Source organism: Trachurus japonicus, chromosome 19, assembly GCF_045865225.1.
Source record: "Trachurus japonicus isolate A0001 chromosome 19, Traja_1.0".
NCBI lineage: Eukaryota > Metazoa > Chordata > Actinopteri > Carangiformes > Carangidae > Trachurus > Trachurus japonicus.
In genome coordinates, this window is record NC_140925.1 from 12,638,110 (window position 1) to 12,655,360 (window position 17,251).

At 43.1% G+C, this 17,251-nt stretch overlaps 2 protein-coding genes and 1 non-coding gene across 8 annotated transcripts in view; 2 read left to right on the forward strand and 1 right to left on the reverse strand.

Moving 5' to 3' along the window:
* Window positions 1-80: 80 nt before the first annotated feature.
* trnaq-cug (transfer RNA glutamine (anticodon CUG)) lies at window positions 81-152 on the reverse strand. The gene has a single exon. It is a non-coding gene; the product is annotated as a tRNA-Gln (tRNA).
* A 435-nt stretch (window positions 153-587) lies between these two features.
* On the forward strand, window positions 588-9,798 carry daglb (diacylglycerol lipase, beta). The gene is made up of 15 exons (XM_085761194.1): window positions 588-1,326; window positions 2,127-2,275; window positions 2,624-2,798; window positions 3,868-4,123; window positions 4,360-4,482; window positions 4,580-4,707; window positions 5,532-5,658; window positions 5,745-5,828; window positions 6,484-6,561; window positions 6,646-6,726; window positions 6,875-7,002; window positions 7,218-7,286; window positions 7,542-7,614; window positions 8,725-8,978; window positions 9,485-9,798. The coding sequence occupies exons 1-15, from the start codon at window positions 1,232-1,234 to the stop codon at window positions 9,660-9,662; spliced, it is 1,998 nt and encodes a 665-aa protein (XP_085617320.1). The 5' UTR covers window positions 588-1,231; the 3' UTR covers window positions 9,663-9,798.
* A 1,277-nt stretch (window positions 9,799-11,075) lies between these two features.
* The window catches only part of spag9b (sperm associated antigen 9b), a 44,597-nt gene continuing 38,421 nt past the window's right edge, over window positions 11,076-17,251 (forward strand). For 3 of the 6 annotated variants that reach the window (XM_085762542.1, XM_085762545.1, XM_085762544.1), the window contains exon 1: window positions 11,076-11,596. In XM_085762542.1, the coding sequence (XP_085618668.1) occupies window positions 11,297-11,596 (300 nt within the window). In that variant the 5' untranslated portion in view covers window positions 11,076-11,296. The remainder of the gene's footprint in view (window positions 11,597-17,251) is intronic. The other 3 variants (XM_085762541.1, XM_085762547.1, XM_085762546.1) reach the window with 3 other exon arrangements.

Genomic DNA, 17,251 nt, shown 5'->3' on the forward strand with positions numbered 1-17,251 from the left:
TGTTAGGTACTGCGGCTCATACAATTCTATGTATAATAGGTTATTTTATCATCATACACAGTGCGACACAAGAAAAAGTTAGGTTCCACCGAGATTTGAACTCGGATCGCTGGATTCAGAGTCCAGAGTGCTAACCATTACACCATGGAACCTATGGAGCCGTATAATACAGCTGGGAGTATAAAAACAGATACATACAGAGCGATTTTGTGGACTACAATGATAGTAGACATACGTAATGTGTGAAAATGTGTGAAGCATCATCAAACACAGTGTAACATGTTATAGGCTAAGTGAATGCAGAAGATGTGTATTTGAAAGAAAGACGATTATGGAAGGAACGCAGAAGGTAGAAATGGCAGCAAATGGACTAATATCATATTGGAAAGTGTACTGTAGGATTTATTTAGACACAGCAGATGGCGGCAGTGCAACGTCCTCCTGGATGCAAGCTGCCTTTAAAAACCTGCAGGAGAAGAAGAAGGCGGAACTTTCACTCACAACATTTCGCTGTTGCAATCGGAATCAGTAGGCGGACGGACACTGTTTTTGAGAAAAACAAAACAAGCCAGACATCGATACGCCCCGCGGACAGGCAGCGTCTTCTCCAGTGAAAAAGCCGTATTTTTAACACACCACCACCAGCTAAACGGTAGTCAGCGTGGCGAACAGGATTAACCATCAATATTACGGAGTTGTCTCAGTGAGGTTGCTAACGTTAGAAGCTGCTAAAGCAACGGTATTAATCCTGATATCTGTCGATAGCTAAGGTAGCTAATGTAGTTAGCTATACGTTGACAGGTCGCAAACCGTCACAGTGTTCATGGCAACAGCAGGACTTTGGGACTAAGTTACCTTGCTTCGTAACATTATAAAACGCCAGCGGACACACACATACACACCCTGTGAGACCTTTAGTTGTAGCCATAGACTGTAAAAAGAAGGTTGTAGCTTACGTTAGGTCACCGCTGAATCATTGGAGCTAATTGAGCAACATTGGAAAATATAATGTGACTGCGCTGGGTAACGTCTGACTCGGTGCTGCCAACGGTAACTTAGCTGCTGCTGCTGCATTGGCAGTCATCATCATGAAGGGCGTGAGCTGCTGTCCGTCGACCAGGACAAGCCTTCCCACTTTCTGTCTGTAGTGTGTGTGTGTGAGAGGAGGATATCACCTTTTTACTCTTTACCAGTCAGTGCCATATATCTCCTCCTCTTCACCTGCACAACAATGCCTGGACTGGTGGTGTTCGGTCGGCGGTGGGGCATCGCCAGCGACGACCTCGTTTTCCCCGGCTCGATTGAACTGTTCATCCGTGTACTCTGGTATGTGAGTTAATGTTGCTTCAGCAGTGTTGGGCACGTTACTTAAAGTGATTAGTCGCAGTTACTTGTTACTTTCTCCTCAAAGTAACGGTATTATAACGTTATAAAGCAAGTAATTACAAGGAAAAGTAGGCTAACTATTGTGTTACCTTTTAGTAAAATGCTCTAATATATCTTGTATTGGACTCGCCTCCCCCTAACCTCCCTATTTCCATATTTCGCACATTTTGTGACATAAACTGTAAACTGTTTTCTTGTCTGTAACAACATCTCTTGCACGTCTGTCCGTCCTGGGTGAGGGATCCCTCCTCTGTTGCTCACCCTGAGGTTTCTCCGATTTTTCCCTGTTAAAAGGGTTTTCCATGGAGTTTTTCCTCAGTCGATGTGAGGGTCTAAGGACAGAGGATGTTGCTACGATGCCATGTAAAGCCCTTTGAGACAAACTGTTTGTAAAAACGGGCTATACAAATAAAATTGCCTTGCCTTGCCTTGCCTTGCCTATATCGGGCTCAGGTAGATTATCCGCAGCCTGCCTGTGCGGAGGGATACCGAGAGAGTTGGTTAGTTCCAGTTGATGGACTGAAGAAAATGAGTAGCCTATATGACGTAGCTACACTTAAACACCTGTATTATTATTTTGTGATGGGTTTTATTGAGTCAACTGAAAAAATAGTAGCGCCGTGTGTTTATAATGCTGTTATTCTCATCACTGTGCTTCATGCTTACCCTCAGATGTGAACTTCCATTGTGCCTTCATCAGCTTTTTAAGGGTAATAATAACTGTCCTGCTGCTGTTTCAGGTGGATTGGCACATTGATCCTGTACACTCATCACAGAGAGGGGTTTGACTGTAATGGGAGAATTCTTCACAGCTACCTGGTGGGACTGCTGGTCGTGCTTGGTCTCATCATCCTAACACTATCTGCTATTGTTTATGTCAGTGCTCAAGGTAAATTGTATGTCTTCTCCCTAAAAGTTTGTTGATTTAAAAAATGTACAGTTGAATTTATAGAGCTCTTATCTTGATAGGAGGTGTTTTTCTGAAATATGCAATGCAGGAAGTTTGCATCACAGTTGTTATCTTGCACAACACAACTTTAAGAAACTGGTAGGATATGAAGCAAATCAATCCTCTAATGATATCACCAGCTGTAAACTTTTACTGAAATGTCAGAAAATGCCAGCGGTAAAAGGAAGAAGGGACAGCTCTAACTGTACAGCATATCAAACATCAATCATCAGTCTGTCGCAGGTGAACAGCACAGGTATATCAGTGATATGTGTGATTGTTTCCCAGGTACCATAACGAACCCTGGTCCACGGCGCTCTATCCCTGCCTTGGTGTACCTGCGAGCTCTCTTGTATATCCCTGAGCTGGTGTGGGCCTGTCTGGGAGCGGTGTGGGTCTCTGATGAGGGCAAAGGCTGCGATCCTGCCACAGTGGGTGCTGTCATCGCAGCGGTAGTTGCCAGGTGAGTTTATCACAGGTACATATGGTGGTAATCATCATCACCACATAGGGAAACATGTATGTAAAGATAGTTTTGGTTTTGTACCCCTTTTCCACCAAAGTAAATCCTGATCAGGAGCCAGTTCTTAGTCTGTGGAAATAGGAAAAACTGTCAAGCTGGGAAAACTGATTTCAAAGTAGCACCAGCACTCTGCTAGTCGAAAACCGAGATCCGCTTCAGGGTCAGGCATTGGGGTTATTGTCTCCTATAGACCAAGCGAAACATGACAACTGCAAGTTCTGAAAAACGAATGTGAGCCGGACCAGACACCGTAGATATTAGGAGCTCAGCTCAGGTTCCTTCATCACACCCGTACGGAACTGTACTGTGATGAATTTATCTAACAAATGACATTGACAGACCGTGGTAAATTGCACACTCTAACAAAATGTAATATGAAGCACACGGCCTCTGTTCAATTTTATTTTTTTATTGTTATTGAAATGTGTTGCCGTGTTGGGACAGAAGCTCATAGCTGATGTTGAACTCTTCAGTGAATCACGTACTTAATCAGCTTTATCCTTCTCAGACGAAGGACCAGCTACGAACAGATTTCATCTTTCAGACATTAAGACACCAGGGAAACAGAGCCGTTGGTAAATTAACAATAAAATAATACTTTGATTCCCTGCCGGGTGTCCCTCTCTGGTAGGACGGTGCTCACATCTCCAAAACACCAGAGTAGATGTCATTTGGATAAATAGTTTTTTATGCTAGGTATTTAGAGCCTTAACTTTACTTTATCAACACCTCATGAAATGACTGAATACTGCTGCACAAATAGAAACGTACTGTGGCTCTCTGCCCAGTGGAAAAGTGAACTGGTTCTTTGAAGATTCGGTTGAAGTTGAACCAATCAGGAACCCGCTCTCACACCAACCTAGAACTGTAGATTAATCTTGGTGGAAAACTGGTACGTACGATGGAGTCCTCTTTAACCTGTCGCACGTGTGTGTTTTCCTGACAGTAAATTGTGGCAGATTGAGTGGATGTGTTTGGATCAGGATTATTTCTACGTCTTTCTCAACAGCTGGATCATCCTGCTCTTTACGGGGCTGGGTGTGGTGTTTGTGTTTGACCCTCTGGGAAACCCCCGCCCTCAGCCTGCGGCCATGGAGCCCCTAGGAGTGAGAGAAGAGGGCACCCAGTTGTTCTCCACGGCTCGCTCCCTGGCTGTCAAGGTGTGGGAGAGCAGGCTGCGGCTTCTGTGCTGCTGTCTGCCTCAGGATGAAAGCCACCGAGCGGCGTTCTCCAGCATTGCACAGCTCGTCAGCGGGTTTTTCTCTGTAAGGGTTTCCCCTCACTTGTTGGTCTTTGCCTTCTTTCACACCTTCACTTTGTGGGTCAGTCAGATTGTATGATAAAACACGCAGTTCTGTTGACAGACCTAATCAAGAAATGAGGAAAAATGTGAGAGAGCCTGAACACTTCAAGACAAAGACAAACAAATGATTTTGCGGTGAGATACTGAACTAAAACTTATGGCATACTTTCTGCATGTGTGTGTGTGTGTGTGTGACAGGACACAGATCTGGTCCCCAGTGATATTGCAGCTGGTCTGGCTCTGCTGCACCAGGAGCAGGATAAGTTAGAGCGGAGCAGAGACCCAGACGATATTGTCCCGCACTCTGATTCCCCTCCACCTGTGAGTAGTAGTGGAGCCGCAGTCCACACCGGTGACTTCACTCCTCAGCATGACATCATGTAATGAAACATTCCCCCTCATGTTTGACTTTCTGCAGGGAGACGATTTGGAGATAGAGCTTGAGAAAGCAGCTCACTGTATGCAGTTTGCTGCAGCTGCCTATGGCTGGCCTCTCTACATCTACTCTAACCCACTGACTGGGCCCTGCAAGCTCAGTGGAGACTGGTGAGATGCGCTTCATTGTCAGATCACATGTCTTCAACGATCCCATCACATTGGTCAGGGATGAGCACTTTTCTTAAAAAGAAATTAGTCTCAGTTGACCAGTTGTGATCAGATACAGATAAACACATATAGACTGTTGTTTTTTAGCCAATCAGCCAATCTAAACTTTCAAATGCACATCAAAGTTCAAAGTTTTTTTTGGCATTCCACATGTTAGACATGACAGAATTAAATTTGTACCCAGGTCCCAGATAAAAAGTAAACAAATATAAAAGCAAAGAACGGGCACAAACTAAAAACAGACATTTCTATAGACAGAAATAAATAAGATAAAATAGTACATGTCCAACTGTTGAATGCTTCAGAACTTCTAACATAACATGCTGTTCTCTAACAAGGTGATTAACCACAAACATCACAACACGTGTCTGATCCATGAATCCACCACTAAATGTTCTGCATCAATGACAGTTTGTATTGAAACACTCCTCTTCATCCTGCTGTTCACACTCTGACATCATAACACCAATACCACACTTGTATAACAGTAACAGTGTAGTGCTTTTCTTGTCTCTAGGACCACTCAAAGCTGTTTGTCACCCTTTCACACACATTCATACAGCTACAGCTAATCATTCTCACACATTCACACACAAATGACACAATGGGGGGGGGGGTTCAGTGTCTTGCCCAAGGATGCAGACTGGATGAGCGAGAAATCGAACCACAGACCGTCCAGTTTAATGAATGACCAGCTCTACCTCTTCCATGTTGTTTCTGTTAACTGCATCACTGATGACAGTGTTTTTGGGTGTGTGTGTCAGCTGTAGGAGCCAAGCAGCTGAGTATGACATTGTTGGAGGAGACCACCTGGGCTGCCACTTCTCCTCCATGCTGCACAGCACTGGTTTACAGTACAGAGACTTCATCTACGTCAGCTTCCACAACCAGGTGAGAGCGAGGCTGTCAGCTGTCCTGTGTGTTGATGTTGTCTGGCTCACCTGTGGTCTGACGCTGTTCACCTGGCTCCATCACAGATCTATGAGATCCCCTTCTTCGTGGCTCTGGACCATAAGAGAGAAGCTGTTCTGGTGGCTGTCAGAGGAACTCTGTCACTGCGGGTAAGTCTTCATGTTGTAAGCACCGTCAATGGCTGTGATTACCACGTTGCTAGGGCCCTATCAAATCCATTTTATTTTTTGAAAATTCTGTTTTTCACCTTTTACTCTTATTTTCCTACCAAAAAGAGTGTGTCTTTTTTAATGTTAATGACTAAAATGTTAAAAAAATTAAATAGAAATTACTTTAAATGTATTAAGGTAATTAACACATTTCCTCCAAACCTTAAGAGCAAATACTGCATGATGCACATAATACTGCACTGTAAGTACTTCAAGTACCAACAAAATATTAATGCTTATGAGCTTTATGTGTTTCCAGTCAAATAAATTATATTAGCTTAGATTAAAAAATACCACCCAGATTTGCTTCCCTCTGTGCAGTTTTCCCCAGACACACTGTATGTTCCTCTTCCACACGAAAACAGCATTTCAGTCAAATTATGTCAAATTCCACGTTAAAAATAGATTCTGTTTTAATTGGCCGATTCCGCGGTTCCTTGATTGTGGAAATCATAGGGCCCTACTTTGCTGGATTTAGTGATGTGAAGTTTGCCAACAAAAGTGTTAGAACAAAAAACAACATGAAATCTCATGAATGAGCAGTAGGAGTGATGAGTGTCCTAGACGACTGATGATTTGATTGGGTGTCCTGCAGGACGTCCTGACAGACCTGTCTGCTGAGTGTGAGAACCTGCCTATAGAGGGAGTGTCTGGAGCCTGCTACGGTCACAAGGTAACGGACTGACCTGCACCTACAGACGATACACGGACTGAGTATCAGCACAAATGAAAGCTTCTCTTCTCTTCTCTGATGCAGGGCATGTGCCAGGCTGCAGGTTACATTTACAAGAAGCTGGTCAATGACGGCATCCTGAACCAGGCCTTCTCCTTGGCTCCGGTAAGATTCATAATGACTGAATAAATATTTTTAATGTCGACCAAAGTGCAGGATCATGGTGCTGTGTATGTAAGTGTATGGGTGAGTAGATTTTAGTAGCTGAATGGTCCACTCCCTCTGGCTGAGGTGTTGCCTTGTGTGTTTGCAGGAGTATAAACTGGTGATCACCGGTCACAGTCTGGGCGCAGGCACAGCGTCGCTGCTGGCCATCCTCCTACGGAACTCCTTCCCCACGCTGCAGTGCTACTCCTTCTCTCCACCAGGCGGACTCCTGAGGTGAGGAGCAAAAGAACAGGTGAAGGTTGGACTGTGAATCAACAGTTTAAAGAAAACTTGTTCTTAACTTAAACTGAGTTTCATGTATTTGTTTTAATCTGAATGTTTCATCAGTTTTGGTATTGGAATAATATTGCCATTTTATTATCACATGTATTTTGTTCATGTAGTGTGCTATATTGTGTTAATGGCTGGTGTGTGTTTGGACTGTGCAGTAAAGCCTTGGCGGATTACTCCAAAGACTTTGTGGTCTCTGTGGTTCTGGGGAAGGACCTAGTTCCCAGGTGAGACTGGTTCCTTTAAAAAACAGGTGTTTAAACAAAAAAAAGTTGAATGTTTTACAGCTGGATTCTGTACAGCAGGAAGTTTTAATGTGTGACACTTGACAATGGACCACTGAAGGTCTAATATAGTTGTGCTGTAGTGAACTATTACAGATGTCGATCTAGACTATTTGATTCTTCAGAGGGAAAAGAGGAGGAGACGAGTGACGTCACACTCCTCTTCTCTTTGTTTATTGATCTGTCTCCTTCCTACAGACTGAGCATTCCCAACATGGAGGACCTGAAGAAAAAGATTCTCAAGATAGTCTCAAACTGCAACAAGCCAAAAGTAAGACCTGTTGACTTTAGAGATTCTGGAGCAGACCTGAGATCAGATATATGACACTATTAAGATTCATACACATTAGTAGCCAAACGCTATTAAAATAGACAGGGAGATGTTTTTGTTTTTGACCAACACACCTCTAAACTATGAGAAACAATATACAAATGAGGAAAACAGTGACATCTGGGAGTGGGCAAAGAAAAACAGTGTATATGTGGGGCAAAGACTAAACAGAGGCAGTGAAAATGACAATGTTTACCAAAGAAAAACACATACCTGCAGGCGATGATGAAACACATAATAGCCTTCTAGCCTCTTATTCTGTAGCCCTGCTCTTAACCAGGCCAAATGACACAGTTAACATGAGGGGATGGATGCTACAAGTCTGCAGACCTACCTGGGTGATGCCATTGTAAAAATAGCACCAACAAAGCTGCACAAAACACCTGCATGCCCAGCGTACAGGCTCTAAAACTGAGAGTGGTAAATATTAAAATAGTATGAAACTGTTAAAGGGATCGTTCAACATTTTGGTAAATTCACCTATTGCCATAATCCCTATAGTTTTAGGCGTAGGTTCATTACTTTTAATTGTCGGTGCAAGCTGTTTTTAGACGTGAGCTCTGCACAGCGCGTGGTATTTCCCGCCTTTCCCTCATCAGACTCATCAAATACACAATCCAACAACTCCAAAACACTCTTGTGGACAAGTTGTGACCTGCACATTCACCACGCTATGAGATAATAACGGAACGTTACGAGACGATCTAAAAACAGCTTGCACCGACAATTAAAGGTAATAAACCTACCCATTAAGACTACAGGGATTATGGCAATGGGCGAATTTGCCAAAATATTGAAATATCCCTTTCACACAACCATTCACAAAGAATAAGGATGTTAAATGATGCTGAGGGCAGCACTAATCACACAGGTATTTTTCTTATAGGAACTGTAAAATTGTAATTGCTGTGCATGATCAGAGGAGTGTGTGAGGTGCCACAGTCTATGTATCAGTTCATATGTGGGAAACTATGTATGCATGGTTTTTGTGCGTATGCATAATTAATGTACATGGCCCCTGGATCGTGTGCGTGTGTGTGTGTGTTGCAGTATCGCATCCTGCTGCAGGGCTGCTGGTACGAGCTGTTCGGAGGAGACCCAGACGATTTCCCCACTGAGATGAACAACAGGAGGGAGGAGGAGCTCAGTCAGCCACTGCTGGGGGAGGAGTCACTGATAATTCACCACTCGACGTCCTATCAGAGCCTGGCGTCAGACGACTCACCTGCCCACAGGGCTCCGCACTTACCTCTGTTCCTACCTGGACGCATCCTGTATATTACAGAGGATGGGCCGTCACGGAGGTGTGTCCTGATGAATTCACTACACAACAGCTGAACCACATTCTCCTTTGTGTCTAAGTGTTAATGTGGTTGTTCATGTTTTCATGTGTTTGTGTGTTTATGTAATCATTTAACCTGTCCCTCATCTTCCGCCGAACCTTCAGCTGCTTTCACCGCTTCTATTTTCACCAGTTCCAACTTCCAGCAGTGATCGGCTGATCAATGGAAATTTATCAACTGTTTTAATAATTGATGAAGTGACTGAGTAGCGCGTTGCAGCTCCTCAAATATGAATATTTCATGTCTTTCTCAGTCATGTATGAAACTGAACTGAATCTCTGAACTAAACAAGACGTCTGAAACTGATGAACATTTTTAGACCAAGTGATCAACCCATTCCCTTGATGATTAATTGATCGTGACATTAATTGCTGTTTGCAGCTGTTTATCAGATATTTTGAGTTCTGCCAGATGTTACAGGTTGTATATGCTGACGTGTTCTTCATGCTGTCTCTCTCCGCCCTTAGATCCTGTTTCTCCCAGGTCCGGTACAGGGCCGACTGGTCCAGTGAAGATGCATTCAGGAGCGTTCTGATCGGTCCCTCCATGCTGGCAGATCACATGCCTGACATTGTGCTGAAAGCACTCACCGGTCTGACTAAAGACAGCTCCTTCTCCATGTGTCCGTCGTCCTTGCACAGCTAGCAACAACACTGATCAACCTGGACCCTGGACTGTCTGGTCTGGAGCCCTCATACACACTTTGACTTGATTGTAATGGAAACATGAGACAGATTTATCCGTTGTGATCTTGGTGAATGAACCTGCTCATGGAAACATGCTGGACTGCCTCTTAAATTATTTGAATATTTAGTTTTATCTCAACACCTTGTGTATGCCATTATCTTTGAATGTGCTCTGTATACAATACTGTGTACAAGACAGTGCTGCAGTTAAACTGAAGTGTCACTGTTCTACCCTAACACACACTAAAGCATTCAACTCAAATAAAAGCTTTTTTTTTTCTGAAACAAACTCTGCATTAGATCTTTTTTTTATTCTTCCACGCTGTCGGCAGTCAGAGCCGCTGTCTTTGGGCTCACATGTCACACACACAACTTTTTAGGCCATAACTCAAGACTTCACACGTCAACTTTAAAGGAATATGTGGAGGTGGCAGATGACCCTGAGGAGGTAACTCTTATCTTTATTTATTAATTTGAGCATCATTTAAATTCTTCCTAAAGTGATTAATACCAAACTGTGACTTCACTGACAGTGACATGCCAGGCTGACGACCATCTGATGTTTATTATAAGAGGTTTGTAATAAATGCATCAGTAACCAAAGTTACTCACTTTCTTTTTCTTTTTTCTCTTTATTTATTAACATTCAACAATACAGTATAATGAGTGTAAGAACAAAACGACAGGTATTCCAAGCCATGATGAGGTATAAACTGATAACAGAGGTGGTATAAAGACAAAAATGGTCAAATAATGATTTAAATAAATAATGTAAAATAAATAAGTAATATAGGAGTGATAAAAAATAAATAAATAGAAAGAAAACTAGAATGAAAACCAAAGTTACTCTCCCTCCCAGACCTCCTTAGTTTATGACGTCACAGGGACGTCCAGTCACTGACACATGAGACGTTCACGTGACTCCTGCGAAGTGGGAAATTCCAGTACAGCGAGTCTGTAAAAGAATACATTTGTTTAATGAGTTTTTCAACTTAGGTTTTGAACCTGTGCTGTGGTAAGAAATAGTATATTTAAACCAACTTGACCACGTGTTTGCATGTGTGAGAATCATGACCAGAAAGCGGATGATGGAGGAGTCTTTAACCACGCTGCTCAACGTGATTAGAAATGAACACCCATCTCCACGCCTAGAGAAGAAAATAAACTGATTCGTCCTCGTTTTAATCAGTTGATACAGTGTTTTCTCCGCCCATTAAACGTCACACAACAGAAACTATATGAGCAACAACTCTGACTTACGCAGAGTGGAAAAACAAAACATAAAACAACAACATAATCTTCTCAAGTGTTTACTACGACGATCTTCATCTGTCCAACAGCACCTGAAGGCAGCAGCGGGAGCTCATCTGTTGGACAGGAAAACTAATCAGGAACAAGTAAAGACTTCTAAGTACAGCTAGCTCCATGCCAGCACCCCGGAGCCCACCGTCCTCTCTCACCACCCGGGGCTCCCAATGAGCCACAGCGGCTCCGAGCAACAACTCAACTCGGTCATGTGCTAGAAAGAAACTCGCTTGTTTCGCGGTTGAAAGTAGAAAGTGCCAAAAAACAAAACAAAAAAGAGGCAGGAAAATGGAGCTGGACAGCGTCGTCCTCTACCAGGACGACTCCGGCAACTCTACCATGATGTCCGACCGGGTTTCGGGTCTGGCCAGCTCGATTTACCGGGAGTTCGAGCGGCTGATCGAGAAGTACGACGAGGACGTGGTGAAGGAGCTGATGCCGCTGGTCGTGGCCGTGCTGGAGAACCTGGACTCGGTGTTCGCGGTGAACCAGGAGCACGAAGTGGAGCTGGAGCTGCTGAAGGAGGACAACGAGCAGCTGGTCACTCAGTACGAGCGAGAGAAGGCGCTGAGGAAACACGCAGAGGAGGTGGGCTTCAGGCTTCAGGCTTCAGGCACCAGCAGCACCAGCACCAGCACACAGCCGCCGCCAATATCACTCATAACACGGATTATAGATTTAACAGCCGCCCGCGCTTCAGTTTAACGCCACAACTCGGTTCTAAATCACAACCACAACTCAAACCTGGCAACCCGAATTCATATCAACTTTATATATCAAATCTGACCAACCACCAATCAGTACTTTATGTAAAATAAGTTACACAATCAGTTTAGTTTAATTCAGATCCACTGACAGGGCCAGATAATGAGAGAACTACACTTGACTACTAACTTGTAGCGCCCAAACAAACCTTTTAGCAGAAGAGAAACTCTTTACGAAAAGTGAAACATAGGCTAGTTAAAACATAGGCTATCACAGCTGGATGGTTGAATCAATGTTTCCTCGAGGACGAATCAGTAGTGTCAAAAAGTAAAGTAGCCGATTATCAGAGATACTGTAGGCCAAGGGTGTCAAACATGCGGCCCGTGGGCCAGAACCGGCCCTGCAGAGGGTCCAATCTGGCCCTCACGATGAATTTGTCAAGTGTGAAAATTTGAAATTGCACATATTTTTATCAAGAAATTTCAGGTGGTTCATAATATGTTTTGTAAAAGGATAGTTCATTAACTGTAAACATCTTATTAATGTACTAAAACAGAGGAAAATTTCAATTTTTAAAATATATTTAAAGGTTATAATGGTATTATTTTACTGGTCCGGCCCACTTGAGATTAAATTGTGCTGTTTGTGGCCCCTGAACTAAATTGAGTTTGACATCCCTGCTGTAGGCTATCATATCAACAACACGGAGGGACAAACTGTGCTGTAGCTGAATGTTCATGAGTTTCAGTGAACGCAGCATCAAGGCTGATGAAGTTGAGCCTGTGAGACAGACAGACCGCTGCCGTGATACATGGAGATCACAGACAAACAAACAGCTCAGCTCAGCCCATGAGTCCTGTCATCTGACCCAACCAGTGATATAGTTATTGACATCACCTCATCCCCACTCACAGTCTATTTCTGGTACAGTAACTAACACATTTCCTGCAGTTGTTGCACACTGCATAACAGGTCTGAGGTCAGTCAGATTGAGTTTTTAAGTGTTGATCGTGTTGTTGTTGCGTCCTGCTGGTTCTTCCCTGCACAGTCTCATGTGACAGTGGTCAGCCTGGCAGATGTTGGCACCTGTACTGTCAGATTAGTAGATGGTGTAAGTGTCCAGTTACTTCTCAGTGTCAGCTTATCTTAGAGTCAACAGATGTGAGATATTTTAAATGTCTTTGTAACACTTGTTGTTTTGTTGTTACTGCTTATTGTAGGCTACAACCCCTTCCAAAAATCCTGAATGCAAAGAGTGTGTATTATTTGTAAGGCATTACTTTCCCACAGTAACATTGTGATGGTGGATGATGAATCAGGTGGTAATGAGATACATACATAACTAATTTTGAAGGAAAGAATATGAACCACACCGGCATAACATACCAAGATCAAGCGACAGTAAGAGCAGAGCAGCCTTTAAATGGATAGTTCAACATTTTGGCAAATTGGCCCATTGTACCATAATCCATATAGTCATAGCAGTAGGTTTGTTACCTTTAATTGTCGGTGCAAGCTGTTTTTAGAACGGCGGAGCAGAGCCGCGAGCTGCTCAGAGCTACGCTACGGAGGCTCGTGGGATTTCTTGGTTTCCCTCATCAAACTCATCAAATACACTATCCAACAAGTCCAAAACGCTCTGGTGGACAAGATAGATAGATAGATAGATAGATAGATAGATAGATAGATAGATAGAACTTTATTCATCCCGAAGGAAATTATTCGGTTCTGTGTAATGTGCAAGTTGTGACCTGCACATTCACCACGCTATGAGACAATAACGGAACGTTACGAGACAGAGTTGTTTTAGAGGTAAATTCATGCAAAACCACTGATGTGCGTTGCCTTCAGGGACAGTTTTTCATCAAGCAGTCTCTGCATTTACCTCTAAAACAACTCTGTCCAAGAAACCAAGAAATCCCATGAGCCTCCGTAGCGTAGCTCTGAGCAGCTCGCAGCTCTGCTCCGCCGTTCTAAAAATAGCTTGCACTGACAATAAAAGGTAACAAACCTACTCCTAAAACTATAGGGATTATGGCGATGGGCCAGTTTGCCAAAATGTTGAACTATCCCTTTAAATCATTATCATTATTTAATTGTTTGTTTTTTTAGAATACAGCAACGGTCACATCAGATGTCCGCAGCACAGAAACCAGTTAAGATTCCCTTTGCTGTGTCCCGGTGAGCGTATCTATATAATGACCTTACCACAGGTCCCTCAGCAGCTCCAGGAGTCACAAGATCGCAGTTGTTGTTGAGGTTTAAAAGTGAAAAGAAAACAGCTGTGTTCTACCGGGCAGTGAATGGATGCTTTGTTCTTTTCAGCTCATTCCAAACTTCATTCTGTTCAACTCAATTTTATATAAGTTTTCTCAGGGCACCATCCATTCAGACCACCAGGTCCAGACTGTAGTCCCCCATCAGAGATCACCTGGGGCCTCATTTATAAACGTGGCGTATACCCTGAGCAAACTCTGAGCCATGCGTAGGCAGAGTCTGGAGGAAAAGGGGAATTCAAAGAATCTAAATGAAAATTCAAAATCAAAATTCCTTCTCAAATCTCAAAGCCCGGGAAAAAGCCAGTAATCCTTCACACAATCGTTCCACTCTGTTTTCTTGTTATCAGTCCTTAATGCTGCTCATCACAAAAACCAGCATAAAGAAAAGTGTAATGCTCATTCATTCTTCAGGATGTATTTCAGGATGGAGGATACCACTAACTGATTCTGCTAATTATTCAAAGTTTTATCCATCAGTTACTGTAAACGTATAAATACAGCGGTGAGCCCCGTGCGTAATGCTGCACCATGGCGCTGCGGGAGGAGAATAAGGAGGGAGAGGGTCTTCTGATGACTGGTTAATAACTTGTTTCAGATTCTCTACAACTCTGCTCTAGGATTGTGTGAGTTTTGAGGGACAGAGGACCTGTACCATTCACCTCCATTGTGTTCACTGAGCAGCTCACGTCTCTGCCCCGCTGATCTCAAAACATTATAAAAACTACTGGCTGTTAGGATTACACAGGAACATCTGTGAACACCCACAGAGCTGCGTTACTGCGGTACCTCCTGTAGCTGAACACTACATTTTACCATGTTACACATTCATAGTGGCTGATAATTATCGTATTAATGTGTATGACAGCTGTGGTTAAAGTTGCTCCTATAAGTCCTGTCCTGACATGTTGCAGAGCCGTGTTACAGGCTCATCAGGCTGTGGCTGCTGTGTGTTCAGCGCTGCAGTGAACGGTGCTTTCACTCATTCTTCTCTCAGACGATGCCATAGGTCTGTGGAGGTCAGGGGTATGGGCTGTAAGAAAATATTGCAGTATTTCCTGATGATTGTACACAACTTTGAGGGTTTTTTTTAATACTAAGTTAAGCAGATGTGTATTCTTCTGTTCAAATTGAACAAAAAGTTTTTACTATGAGGTAGGGTGTTGTAGGAACTTAGGAATACAAATAGAGTCACAACTGTTCTGGGTCTAAATGCACAAAATGGTCTATATATGTTTGGGCTTATAACAAAGTCCTGACTGAATATTTAAAGAAAAAAAAACATTTAAAAATGTAAGAAAACCACACAGTCATTATTTTTGACTTTGACTTGATGAATAGAGTTCAAATGTTCACTCTGAAAAGAGCAATCAGACTGTGGCAGGATCTGATTCAGGCCTTCCCTGTGCTCAGGATACATTTGTGTTCACACTGCAAAAGAAATGTGGACATCAGCCGACTCTACTCCTGCCACCTGTGAAGTAGCTCAACTTCTACGGGCTCGTCCCAACTCACAAGAGTTGGAGTCCGTGTTGGAAATGGCTCAAGGGTTTAGGCCAAAATTATGTAGGCGCTGCACTGTGGGATAATGTGATATGATCGATACTCCAGTATTGATACTTCAATACCAAACATGTCCATTTTAGAATCAATTCCCATAATAAAATATCAATACTGTCCCAGTACCCTGGCACATAAACACACATAAGAGCAGTGAGAGTGATGTGATGAGCAGTGAGAGTGATGGCTGGATGCCACTCTAAGTGCAGACATGTGTGGAGCTGTTTTTCCTCTGAAAACAGCTAAGCTCAGACTGAGATACTCACATGTATATTTATTTTTCAAGCCTGGAAAGCTGAAAAGTTGATGAGGTAACATTTGTACGTTTTCTCCCACCTCTTCGCACATGAAGCTTTTGTAAAATATATCGTATCGTATCGGCAATACCACCTTAGGTTTTACTTGGTATCAGAAATGGGCCTCACCTGTATATGTCAGTCACAGCTCACATCCCTCTGGTCTGTCAGTGGCCCTCTGACTGATTTCAAACATGCCTCCTGCTGGTTATTGTCTCGCTGTGTCTGTTGGTGGCTTCATTTGGGAGGTGAGTTTCAGAGACTCCTCCAATCTGCGGGTGTCTCGGTTGTACAAACCTGTGAGCTTGGGCTCCTCCCATGTCAACATGCAATGCCTTCGTCTGAAGTGACTCCTTGTGACCTCTTTTGGGCTGAAAAGAACGACCGTCCAACTGGCGTGAGTCATTGACATGGTGACGTAGCTGTTGAGCGGGGGAGAGATGATGAGGTGTGAAGGCAGGAAGCATGGAGTAAAGTAGCACGTCCCTCTGAGCTGTACGTAACAGGGTTCCTATGCAAGTATATATGGACAAGTATGGGATTTGATTTTATACATTTCCAGGTCTGGAAAAGTATGGAAAATGGAAACTATATGGAAATATATTTATCTTAATACTCGTGGGTTTGGTCTTATCTGAATTTATTTGGGTAAATCATTTAGTATGTGCTATTGTACCTAGCTACACTTATTGCATCATAGTGTGTTCAAAAGTTTGACTTTACAACAAGGTTGTTTTTTTTTACAAAAGAAAAAAAAAACACATGCCAGCAGCACACAGGCCTATGGTTAATGACTACATGACACAGCCCAACGTGAACTATTTTAACTTCCACCTTTTATCAAAAACAGAAGTATTCTGTTGCAGTTGTTTCAAAATATGATTTGATTACACAGTAGAGAGATTTTTGTCACAGAACATGAACGTGTAAAAACCAGAGAATATTTTTTTTTTCTCCATTATCCTCTCATCTTTCTGGACAGTTCTTTGGCCACTTCAGTTCTTTGATCCAGGACGACCAGGCTGTTAATGAGCTCCTCAATCAGACAGGATGTGATGTCATCAGCACGGTGATGGAGGGAGTCAGTCACTGACTTTTCCAAACTTCCTTCTTGTTGTTAAGAGCAGGCTAATGCTAACACTGATCCTAACACTTGTTGTCATAGTGATCCAAACACAGCAGAAGCTTCCTGCTTCATAGTGATGTGTCCCACTAGGAGTGTGGGTTGACTCGGTCCTCTACGACTCCTGGTGGTGTGAACTCTGACAGCACAGGTTCTGTCTGGGACCCAGTGGCTCTTCTTTATTTCAGCTCTTTAAACGGGTTGCCATGTCTGTCAGTGAGGAGCTTTATTGAGCTTTGTGGTGTCTGTGGGCTCTCTCCCTCTGTTTGTCTTCGTTGTCAAC

Excerpts from the sequence above, each read along its gene's own strand:
- daglb (XM_085761194.1), top strand. The coding sequence starts at position 1,232 with ATGCCTGGACTGGTGGTGTTCGGTCGGCGGTGGGGCATCGCCAGCGAC. Across the intron at positions 2,276-2,623 it reads TGTTTATGTCAGTGCTCAAG|GTACCATAACGAACCCTGGT; the intron begins GTAAATTGTATG and ends ATTGTTTCCCAG. Across the intron at positions 8,979-9,484 it reads GAGGATGGGCCGTCACGGAG|ATCCTGTTTCTCCCAGGTCC; the intron begins GTGTGTCCTGAT and ends CTCCGCCCTTAG.